The sequence below is a fragment of the Mugil cephalus genome, chromosome 11 (assembly GCF_022458985.1).
Source record: "Mugil cephalus isolate CIBA_MC_2020 chromosome 11, CIBA_Mcephalus_1.1, whole genome shotgun sequence".
Taxonomy (NCBI): Eukaryota; Metazoa; Chordata; class Actinopteri; order Mugiliformes; family Mugilidae; genus Mugil; species Mugil cephalus.
In genome coordinates this window covers 12228280-12240126 of record NC_061780.1, presented here as the reverse complement: position 1 = coordinate 12240126, position 11847 = coordinate 12228280, and the positions used below count along the sequence as shown (strand labels likewise).

The 11847-nt window shown below is 40.0% G+C and overlaps 1 protein-coding gene and 1 long non-coding RNA gene across 3 annotated transcripts; both read left to right on the top strand.

Moving 5' to 3' along the window:
- The first annotated feature begins 2894 nt into the window (after positions 1-2894).
- Positions 2895-4497, top strand: LOC125016631 (urokinase plasminogen activator surface receptor-like). Its single transcript, XM_047599239.1, has 5 exons — positions 2895-3053; positions 3323-3439; positions 3514-3660; positions 3779-3889; positions 4073-4497. Exons 1-5 carry the CDS (start codon positions 3008-3010, stop codon positions 4369-4371), a joined length of 720 nt encoding a protein of 239 aa, XP_047455195.1. The 5' UTR covers positions 2895-3007; the 3' UTR covers positions 4372-4497.
- Positions 4498-8490: 3993 nt separating this feature from the next.
- On the top strand, positions 8491-11510 carry LOC125016539. Of its 2 annotated transcripts, none has more exons than XR_007113698.1 (4): positions 8491-8728; positions 9238-9322; positions 9771-9833; positions 11379-11510. It is a non-coding gene; the product is annotated as an uncharacterized LOC125016539 (long non-coding RNA). The 2 variants fall into 2 exon arrangements; XR_007113699.1 differs by having other exon boundaries at positions 9238-9337.
- The last annotated feature ends 337 nt before the right edge of the window (positions 11511-11847 follow it).

The following is an 11847-nucleotide window of genomic DNA, read 5'->3' as shown; positions in this document are numbered from 1 at the left end:
AGACTGTGTTATGAACTCATGAAGGCTTTTATTTTGGAAAAAAAGACAAAGGAAGTGGCTCCGCGGCTTCCCCCCCTTCGCTGATAAACTCATGTAACTTCACCAGTCACGGACTTTTTGCGACATGATGCTTCGAGGTGCACCGAGTTAAAGTAAGAACATAAACTACAGGTTCCTGAAGACTGACACAACAATGTTTTACCAACTTCTGTTCAATTTGGGCCTGATTTGGAAAAGTGTTCTTAAACAACACTGCAGGTGTGTTTTACTTTAGTTTGCTCTCCATCTGGATAAATCTAATCTCTCCACTATTTCAGTAACGTTAGCATCCGTCGTGGGTTTTGCGACATGAATTAACAGTCAACAACAGAGTATCATGTCATTGTTGCTACTGTGGTGTTGGTACAGTACAAATGACATGTTGCTTTTTATTGTGTTTGTGGACACGTTTTCAATGTCTACAGTGTGACACGAAGGCAGGGAGAGATTTTCTTCACAAAGAAGAAAATTAGCAGGGAGAGTGCAGGTGACCAGCAGGAATGTGACAGTCAGGGTGACTCACAATATTGTTTAAAATGGTCCAGAATGAAGCAGATATATAGTTTCTAGTCAGATAATATTAAGGTTTTAAACGTTAAGTAACTTTTTATCTTTTCTGAGTGAAAACGCTGCAGAATATATCTACATTACACTTAAGATTTCCTACATTTTTATCAGTAAGAGTGTTTTACCTCCATATTTTAACCCTCCCACGTCATTTTAGGACAAATAATCATCTATTGACTTTATTAAAGTATGAATATTGTTTAATAATTGTACCAAATAATGTGGAAATACAGCTTCTAGACAAATAACATGTAACAGCTCGATTTTAAGTGTATTTCTATCCTTACCGAGTGAAAAATCCTGCAGAATAACCTTTGTACCGTTTCATGTCCGCATCAGGGGCCTCGTGTACAAAGGGTGCGTGCATCAAAAAAGTTTGGCCTAAGGTCTTCCTCACCGCAGAACAAGGAAATGCCTGTGGGACATTTGCGGTGCCTCACACAGACTTTATCGGCTGCGTACGCGGGTGTTTACAGCTGTTGATCCTTTGGCGACACTTAGAGGTGATGCTGGGAAACCGTCATCACACTGTATTGGCAGCCTTCTCACGCTTCATACCACCTTGATATCGGTCCGCTTCTTTTTCAATTCAGCGTGTGTGCGGTTTTCTGAGTCTGACACCACATCATGGATCAGGTAATCATCTAAACCAAATGTGTCATTTTATGTGGCCCGCGAGAACTTAAAAGGTCTGAGTGTCTCAAAATAAATACTTAAATTCCGGGCTATAAACCGCTACTATTTTCCCCACACGTTGAACATTGCGGCCAATACTATGGTTTTTTTTTTTTTTTGGTCATGTGACCACTGGGTGTCAGTAACCAACAGATCATCCAGACCTTCAAAGTGGATCTGACAAACCAGACACAAAATCAACACCTGAAAGTTGAAAAGCACATGATCAAATTTCAGAAAAGTGGATGTTGTAAAGTTTCTCCTGAAACAACTTTACAAATATAGTCTACATCTTCTGAATTTCACCCTTTTATGTAGTATCCTCAGATAGAGGGAGGACTATAAGTGTGTGTTACCTGTCCAAAAGTGTATAAGAGGAAGTGTTATGTAATGTGTTGTCTCTCTGCCCGTGGTGCTGCCTACCACGTACCAGTAAAATACCACAAAGCTATTTAGGATGTTTATGAGTTTGTCTTGAATGTGCCCAGGTTACACATTAGAAACCAAAGTTGACTCTTGAACCTTTAAAATTAGATTTAAAGTTTTCAGAACATCTATTTAATTTTGAATGAGCATTCTTTATGTACATATAGTTAAGGTACATATTTGGCCAAAGAACCATGTCAAGTCTATAGTGGTTAAGAGACAGAATAAGAGAGAGAGAGAGAGCACACATTTACCAGCACATGTCTGAACAAGATGTATTACACTTTTATGTTGAATATTTTAATTGTTGCTGTTTTGCTGTACTGATGATGAACATGTTTTCTGAGATAAACATGGATCCTTCTGAAAGTTATTTTTTATTTTCTTTAAAATATCAATAAAATAACTTTAATAAAAACTCATGTGGAAGTTTTTTTTTATGTGTGATGTCGTAATCTGTTCACGTGACACAACAATAAATGGTTCAGATGAATGTGTGGACTTTAATCTTTCATTTCCACTGAAAGAGCACAATGTCTTTGTTTCTTGAACTGGCTTAAACTGGACACCTGAGTTAATAAAACTGAGGTGTGACAGACAACCATGTGTTCATTAAACACAAACCACTTAGAGGTTGTTAAATCTAACCATCATGCTAGAGCTTAAAGAGTGCAGCTATTTTATTTCAGTGGAATAAAGTTATGTGGCATGAATTAACAGCAATTTATTTTAAACTTAAGTGCTTTCTTTTTAAAAAGAAATGGTGAATAATGACTGTTTGTGACTATTTTGTGAATTTTATACACTGATCAAGAAATTGGTTCTCATTGTAAAGTAAAATAATTCATCTTTTTTTTCCCCCCAGATTTTGACAAAGAGCCTCAACAAGAGTGTAACCATGAGATGTAGGACTTAAGATGTTATTAGTTGATTTTCTAATTCAGCAGTGGAGATTTTTAATCATTTTTAAATGACGTGGTTCCAAACAATACTGTCAAATTTTACTTTGCTGAAATTTTAATTAGTGACTGACTACGTGTCAAATGTTCACATAAGTGAATTCACATAAGGAATAAAGCAGAAGAGAATTGTGTGTTTATGAATTTCTGCATTGAACAAAAATTTCCAAAAGAGAATTGATTCAGTTTTCATAACACGTTCATTGTTCATTGACAGGTGTTGTCACTATCAGTAAATAATGGAGGTGTGGTTTGAAGGGTGAAGCCAGCCCCTTATCATGAGAACTATTTATACCTTTAAGAGATGAAACTAAAACTCACTTGTTCCTCACCATCACAACATGTATCTCCTCATTCTGGTCCTTGGGATTGTGCTTCTCCCTGAAGGTAAGTTTTGTTTGTTCGTTTGTTTTTAAGTTTTTGATGTTTAATAAAATAAATACTGTAATTTTCCTTTAGTATTTACTGCTGATCTTCTTAAATCTCTGTATCTTGTGCACAGATGATTCAGCCTCTTTTTATTTGCATCTATATATAAAATGTATATATAAGTCACTTTTTAGTATTACTTATATTTTTATAACAGGTGTGTTCAGCTTTGAAGACAAGGGAAGTACATTTAACTCTTCTTTATGTCACCATTTTTGTTTCATCAGCCAGTACCCTGAGATGTTATGACTGCTATTCAGGACCGGATGGAAACTGCACTAAAACAGCACAATGCCCTTCAGAGAAGTATCTGTGTGCTGTACAAAGATACGTGCATTATACAAGTATGGTGTTCTGTACTTCTTCTTATTTCTCCTTGACACTGGCCCAGTTTACAATGACTACTGTTTCATTGCAGATGGTTCAGAAGATCGGAATGACACTATAAGATCATGTGCTTTGCCTAAGGAGTGTGGAGAGCTCTCACTCAGCTATGGATTCGACAGAGGCGTAATTGCCAGTAAATGTTGTAACACCGACCTCTGCAACACCCAACCTGTCCCAGGTACGAAGAAAAATCAATTATATAATATTTTACTTTTGTATATATACTGTATATCATGCTTAGTTGAATGATGAAATTATTATGATTTGTTTTAAATAATATATATTTTATGTCACAGAGATCACCCCACCTGTTCCAAGTGGCAGAAAGTGCTCCACTTGTGATAAACAAGGGTGCAACACAACTCTAAACTGCCTGGGGAATGAGGACCGCTGCATCTTATTAACAAGTAACATGACTTCTGTATTAAAAATCATCTTATATATGTAGAATAAGAAGAGTTTAGTGATTCTAGTGATAAAACTTTGAGGCTTTTGAGGCTTCAAAGTTCACTTTGATGCAGATACTAGAGAAATGTTTAGTGACTCTAGTGAGAAAATTTCACCCATTGACACAACTTTCTTTCTCTCAGACTATTTGCCTGGCTATATCATGACTTTGAAGGGCTGCGCCTCTGAGGCAGAGTGCCGCTACATGCAAACTGCATCAGTGACAGAAACCACTGCTGTAGAAGTGAACTGCTGTCAGGAAGACTACTGCAACAGCGGCAGCAGTACAAGTACTCCAACTACTAGTACAACTACTGGTACAACTACTACTCCAACTACTACTACAGCTACTACTCCAACTACAACTCCTAATGCAAGTTCCAGTACAAGTGCTGGCCTCATGCTGCTGGTGGCACCACTGATCTCTTTGGTTCTGAGCTGATGGAGAAAGAAGAATCACTGCCCAGATTTGCTTCATATCACTGTGTAGACTCGTAGCACTTACTGCCTCACACATGACCTTAAGTGATATGTGACAAGTAGAAAGTTTAGTAACCAACAGGAAAAATAGCAACTGTTTTACATATGATTGTGATTAAAAGAATAAAATAAAGTTAAAAAAACAAAAAAAAAAAAAAAACAATTATATTCACTTACAGTTTTTGTTCTGGGTTCCAGTGTCAAACAAAATAAAATCTAATCTAAAAACACTGAGTTTTCTGACATTTTATCATATAACTATTGTGGATATTTACAATAATTAAACCCTATACAGTATGGATCATTATTACCCTTTTACTCATGACAAGGCCCCAATGATTTAACAGCTCAAATGTCTGATTGCTGATTCCACACACGTGGTAGAAGTACAGTAGGATAAATACATGGGATGAGTGATTAACTTGCTGAATTAAATACAAATGTAGACACATCAGTATTTATCTCAAAAAGCAATGAGACATTTATATTTCTCACTAGTGTGTGCACACATCTTATGGCACGTAAATGAACTCTTTTCACTACCAGTGCAGTCATTCATCTGGATTACTGACAAACCAGCCTCTTCTGTTTGACAGCAGCATGGCTGTCTGAGGATGACGGACTTTCAGCTGGATGGATTCAACATCATTCGCTTTGACAGAAATGTAGTGAGAACGCAGAAGTCTTTCTCACTGATGTTTTCTCCTAGGCAGGGTTGTCTAGTGATTATAATAGGGTGCAGGATAATCTTACGCCACTGGAAACTTGTCAACTTGTCCACTTATAAGAATGAATTGAGGTACTAAACTATGAGCAGGTCACCCGTAGAGTGGCTGGGAGGGAAGATATATTTAACAAAGTATGGGGCCCATTTCTTTTTTTACTTGAAAGTGTAGTTTTATAAATTTAAAATGACCTTATACTTAGAGTATACTTTTATAAACTTAAAAATGTCAATGCCAAGCAAAGTCCTACTGAACAATAACAACAACATAAAAAGATAGAGTGAGTGGTAAATAGATTTTTGTTTGATAACTTACAAGAGATGGTCAGCCAGACCTAAATGGTGCACGCTTGGTGGTGGAGGGAGGAGTAAAGGAGAGGAGTGGATCATACCACTGCAATGTGAGGGGGTTGCTAGGTAAACCAGTTCACTGCAATTCGTGAGTCGGTGACGCAGCGTGAATCAGTAGTTCATCCACTGAATGGATCACTCTCCTGAATCACTAATTTTATTGCTCCATTTGGTGCAATATAGGCGGAAGACCCAACACTAAGAGCATGCATTTCCAGCCTTTTAAATAAACAAAGTGTAGCCTTTGTGACTGTCTGGTTGTTAACTATGTTTTATTGCACTGAGATGAAAACAAGAAACTACCCACTGCGCAAAGAGCTGTCCAAATGACGTCTTTTCCAAGTCGTTTTTAAAAGTCTAACTTTTGAGTTTTTGGTGCTGTTGCTGTCCATGGTTTCACAAAAACTTAAAACAATCTGTTGTAAGTTAGCTCGGGAGGGCTTAGCCCATTTATACCAGCCGTCCATGACAATATGTTTTTGTTTTATTTAATACCATTCAGTATAGTTATATGAAATGTATGGGTGTTGTGATTATGTTTTAGTTTGCGTTGAGCTCTTGTGATTTTTGTGGTTCTTGTGAAATAAATGATTTGAAGGATTTTTCTTCTGCTTTTAATGCTGTACATACTGGCACCCTGTTACACCACCTCTCTGATCTTCAGGTCCACCACACACTGATTTTCCAATCCAAACCAATCCAAGTTTATTTATAAAGCACTTTTAAACAACCACAAGGTACCAAAGATAAATACAAGATAAATTAAAAGACATAAAACATCAGTAAAAAACAGATATGTAATAAGATAAGAAAAAAATAAATAAAATGAGAATCAAATAAAATCAATGTCTTACAAGGTGTCAAAGGCCAAGGAAAAGAGATGGATTTTAAGAAGAGCTGAAAGTCAAATTTACACTAACTTAGTGTAAAGGTACCAACACTCGAAAAAGTGTTAAATTAACTCTGAGGTGTGGACCCATATACACACTTTAAAAATGTTAAGATTAACTCTTACAGTGTTCATTTGGGTTTGCTGATTTTACTGTGTGCAACTCTCTCACTATCAGACATAAAAAAAATTCTCACACATTATTAATCAGGCCAGAAAAATAACTGGTTCACTCCAAACCCCCCTGTCTGAACTGTACAGCAACTCAGTGATGATGAAAGCCACTCTGATCACTGAAGACCCCTCACACCCACTCCTCCACACCTTCATGTTACTGCCATCAGACAGGCGCTATAAAGTACTGCTGACTGGCAAGAAATCTTTTCTTCTCTCTGGTATAACCGCTCTGAACAATATAAAATAGGCCCTGCAGTCTGTTGCTGTTTTTGGATGCGTGTCTTTTATTAAGTGTTTCAACTATGTATGTTTTTTATGTAAAGTGTATGTGTCTTTCTATGTGGAAATGCCAATAAATGGGGCTGAGTGGTATCAAAAATGAATCCCAAAACACACTTTCTCAGTCCTGTTGCTCTTCTCTAAAATCCATCTGAACATCATTCACTTATTGTTCAGTCTCCACACTCCAGAGGAGAGAACTTCTACATTTATTAAGTTATTGACCTTCATCTCAGTTATCTTAACTTTATACTGTGCAATAAAATTATTGAGCTTAACAGGAAGTTAAGCACAGAGGACATAGCATGCTTTGATGTTTTTCTCCTCCCTGTTTAAGAGTCTCAACCATGAGTTGGTGAGGCTGTATGTAGACTGAAACAGAAAAGCTAGAAATAAAGTCTTGTCTGCATGTCTTTGGGAAATAATAGCAAAACGAGTCATATGGACAATATGATCTTAGTATAGTAAAGTAATGTTTGTGTATCAGTGTAGCAGAGGGTTACATAGACTGCTTCAGTGTTAGTGATTGTATCTGTGTTTATAAGCACTAATTAAAAAACATACACATTAACTACACACTTCTGTGAGACACTAGTGGAGACCTCTGAATCTTGTCATCTTCACCCACATTTCCCTTCTCCTCTTCTTTGTTGTTGTTTTTGCAGGTTTCACTCTGCAGCCTGTAACTGGGATGGAGAAAAGTGAGTCTGAAAGTGGAGACTGTCATTTGTATCACTAAAGGAAGGACAAGAGAATCTGGACTTATAGGACAGTTTCTGTTGTTTTAAAGCCGCCACATTAATGAAATGTTGAAATAAAGTAGAACAGTGTTTACAGACAGAAATATTGAATATTATTTTTGAACATTTATTTTTAATATTTTAATCATGGCAGTTTTGCTGTAGTGATGATCAACATGTTTTGTGTTGAGTTATTTTCTTTTCTTTAATATATCAATAAAACAAATCACTTTAATACACTCAGGAATAAAACTCGTGGAAGTTTTTTTTTTTTTTAAATCTGTGATGTCGGTAATCCATAACAATATAACAATAACATAATAAATAAAAAAAAAAAATTAATGTGTGGACTTTGTATTACGTTTTCTTATCTTCAGACATAAAAGTTTTACTGGAGACAGAACTGTAAAGCAAGTAACAACACATCTAAAAATATTTATGACTGAAGATAAGAAAGCATGTCTTAAAAAGTAGATATAATGAACCTCATAAATCTAACGTGACAAATGTGACAAACATGTGTGGATGAAGCACAAACCATCATGCTAGAGCTGAAACACTGGACTTAAGATGAAATTTCAGTTTTACTTTGCTGATTTTGTTTTTGTTGATTGACTACATGTTAAATGTTCTTGTAAATGAATTCACATAAACTTTACATAAATAGAAGTGAATTGAGTATTTCACAGATGATTCAGACTCTTTATTTACATCTGTCATATATATATATATATATAACTGACTTTTTAAGCATTGCTTATGTAGCAGCATATAATTATGCGGCTGGGCGTGGCCAGGAGCCAATTATGATGGGGTCGTGGATAAAAGAGCGGCCCCTCCTACGCCTCCTCCCTCTGTCTCCCGCTGGCATAATTTCCGGGACGTCCTGTGTGGCTGCAACAGGTAACTCCGGGGGCCGCGTACGTTTTTGCCAGTTTTGTATTTGCGGGAGCCTTAACTATTTCTTGTGCTGTGACAAAGGGGCTGTGGGTGGATTCTGGCTCCATGTGGTCTCCTTGTCTGGTGCGTATCCTCTCTCGTTGTGCTGGATCTCTCGTTATCAGTAGTTTAATGTAGTGTGGTCACAGGTAAATGCTGGTAGCGGCTCGCTGCTCTTGCCTCGTCTCACTGGTTGCATGAACAGGTGCTGTACCATAAGGTATGTAGTTCATTCTTTCTGAGTCTAACCTGTCCTGTGGGGGGAGCGATCGGGTATTTAATTTCCTTTTTGTTTAAGTAGGATCAAGTCCATCACCTCCATTGGCTCCCTTCCGTCTGCATGACCTCTGCTGCTTTGTCCTGCTTCAAGTTCCTGTCCGTCCGTGTAGCTGTTTCCCGCTTCGGGTTTGGCTGGCTCCGGCGTGCTGCGGTGCTTTGCTGCCGTCCGTCCTATTGCGCTGGTCGCCCACCTGTGGTTGGGTCGTTCGCCTTCGCCGCGGCTCGTAGCAGCCCGTTCTCGGCTGCCAGCGTCCGTTCTTTTTTTAGTGAGGGTTTCGTGACCCCTTTTTATCTGGTTCACACTTTCGGATTTCGTTTTTCATTCAATTCTGATTGTGTTCAATTGATGCTGGCGATTTGATTTGTATTAGCAGTTTTATCATTTTATCTGGTGATATTTTAACTTTGTATATTTGCTGATTATATTTGGTGCTTTTCTTTTTGTTTCAGGGGCTGACGGCCTGTAGTGGTGTGGGTGATCGTAGGAGATCCTCCTGTCTGCTGTGCCGTTTCCAGGGATGTGGGTCGTTCACGGGTGTGCTCTTTTCACGTGTGTCTGGGGGAACTTTTACTTTGGGGACCCCCTCCTTTCGCTTGCCCAAGCTACTTTTAGGCCGAAGCCCTCGATCAACTTTTGTTTTTGCATTTTCTTTTGTTTGGATCCTTTGTATTAATAAAATATTATTGTGACTAATTTCATGGGCCACGTCTCTTGCTTGTCGAGCAACGGACCTGTATTGTGTAAAACCGAAGATCTGGTAATAGTAATGTCCTTAGGGTGAGTACCTGAGGTGGCGTTGTCTGGCAACAAGTATACTGATTTCAGTGTAAAATAACTAAGTACAATTTATTAGCCCTACCGCTCCGCCACACTTGGCGTTGTCGGCAGGATTGCTCTTAAAGGCAGAGACGTGTGTTGCTGGTTGGTCTTTTTTTTTTTTTGTAGATGCTCTGATTACTTTATTTATTTTTTTCTCTCGCAGGCACATTGAAGCAAACTAAAGGACAAAGCAGCAGTGGTCTTCATTGGAGTTCATGGAGGTTTGGTGAGATTGCTTCCTGACTATAGGTTCAATTTATATGGTGCTAGTGTAGATAAGTGCTCTTCCCATTGTAATTTTGCTGTAGTCATGGGGGAAGAACAGGACCTCAGAGAGTTAGTCGCACAGCTACAAGCAGAAAATGAGCGCCTGAGACAGGGACGTGCTGGCCCTAGTTCATTACCATCAACCTCCTCCGTGTCCTTTATGGCCCCTTCCACTTCCGGTGCCCCTGTGGCAGAGAGACTGGTGTTTGTACCCCGTGATAGAAAGTGTCCCACCTTCCGGGGTAACATGGGCATAGGTTTGAGTGAATGGGTGGAGGAGGTCCAGGCCTGTATGAGGGCTCGGCATTTGTCCCGGTCTGACCAAGCATTTTTCCTGTTTGACCACTTAGAGGGTGAAGCTAGAGATGAATTGAAATATCGGTCCAGTGTTGTGAGAGAGGATCCTGGCCAAATACTCACCGTCTTGCAGGAGCTATATGGGTGTGCCGAGTCTTATGTCGCACTGCAGGAGGCCTTCTTCTCTCGGAGGCAGCAGGAGGGGGAGACTCTTCAGGAGTTCTCCCTCGCATTGCTGTGCCTCATGGAAAGGGTAAGACAGCAGGCGCCCACTGGCATGCCCAATGCTGAAGCGTTGTTGAGGGACCAGTTTGTGGAGCATGTTTTGGATGGTTCCCTGCGTCGGGAGTTAAAGCAGCTTGTGCGTAGACAGCCTACCTCCACCCTGCTTGATGTCCGTGCAGAAGCACTTAGGTGGGAACGCTAAGGTTTACCAGGTGGTGTTAGAGGCCGCAGTCACTCGGTCCCCTCTGTGTTCGGTATCCAGTACCGTGTTCAAGGTGGTGCAGGTAGTCCTGCCCCCTCTCATCCCGTATCCGAGATGGCTGACATGAGGGAGATGTTGCAGCGGCAACAAGAGCAGCTTAACCGGCTTACAGAGAGCATTGCACAACTGCGTAATTTTCCTCAGTCTGGGCGTCCATCTCGTTTTGGCCATGTAATATGCAGACGTTGTAATCAACCTGGCCATTTTGCAAGGGATTGTGATGGAGTGCGCGCACCGCCCCATTCATATGCCCAGTCACCGCCATTAAATTCCAGTAGACAGGCCCGTTCTGCTTCCAGGTCGGAAAACTAGTGCCCACTGAATTGCAGAGCCACAGTTCGGATGGGGCCACTACTGGCTCACAAGCTGTTTCAAGTGGCTTGGAGGCATCTAAGCTGATCTCATCTTGTCCCCATTTAGAGGTGGATATGGGTGGAGTGAAGGTCCCTAGAAGGTCCCACCTGTGGTTGGGTCGTTCGCCTTCGCCGCGGCTCGTAGCAGCCCGTTCTCGGCTGCCAGCGTCCGTTCTTTTTTTAGTGAGGGTTTCGTGACCCCTTTTTATCTGGTTCACACTTTCGGATTTCGTTTTTCATTCAATTCCGATTGTGTTCAATTGATGCTGGCGATTTGATTTGTATTAGCAGTTTTATCATTTTATCTGGTGATATTTTAACTTTGTATATTTGCTGATTATATTTGGTGCTTTTCTTTTTGTTTCAGGGGCTGACGGCCTGTAGTGGTGTGGGTGATCGTAGGAGATCCTCCTGTCTGCTGTGCCGTTTCCAGGGATGTGGGTCGTTCACGGGTGTGCTCTTTTCACGTGTGTCTGGGGGAACTTTTACTTTGGGGACCCCCTCCTTTCGCTTGCCCAAGCTACTTTTAGGCCGAAGCCCTCGATCAACTTTTGTTTTTGCATTTTCTTTTGTTTGGATCCTTTGTATTAATAAAATATTATTGTGACTAATTTCATGGGCCACGTCTCTTGCTTGTCGAGCAACGGACCTGTATTGTGTAAAACCGAAGATCTGGTAATAGTAATGTCCTTAGGGTGAGTACCTGAGGTGGCGTTGTCTGGCAACAAGTATACTGATTTCAGTGTAAAATAACTAAGTACAATTTATTAGCCCTACCGCTCCGCCACACTTGGCGTTGTCGGCAGGATTGCTCTTAAAGGCAGAGACGTGTGTTG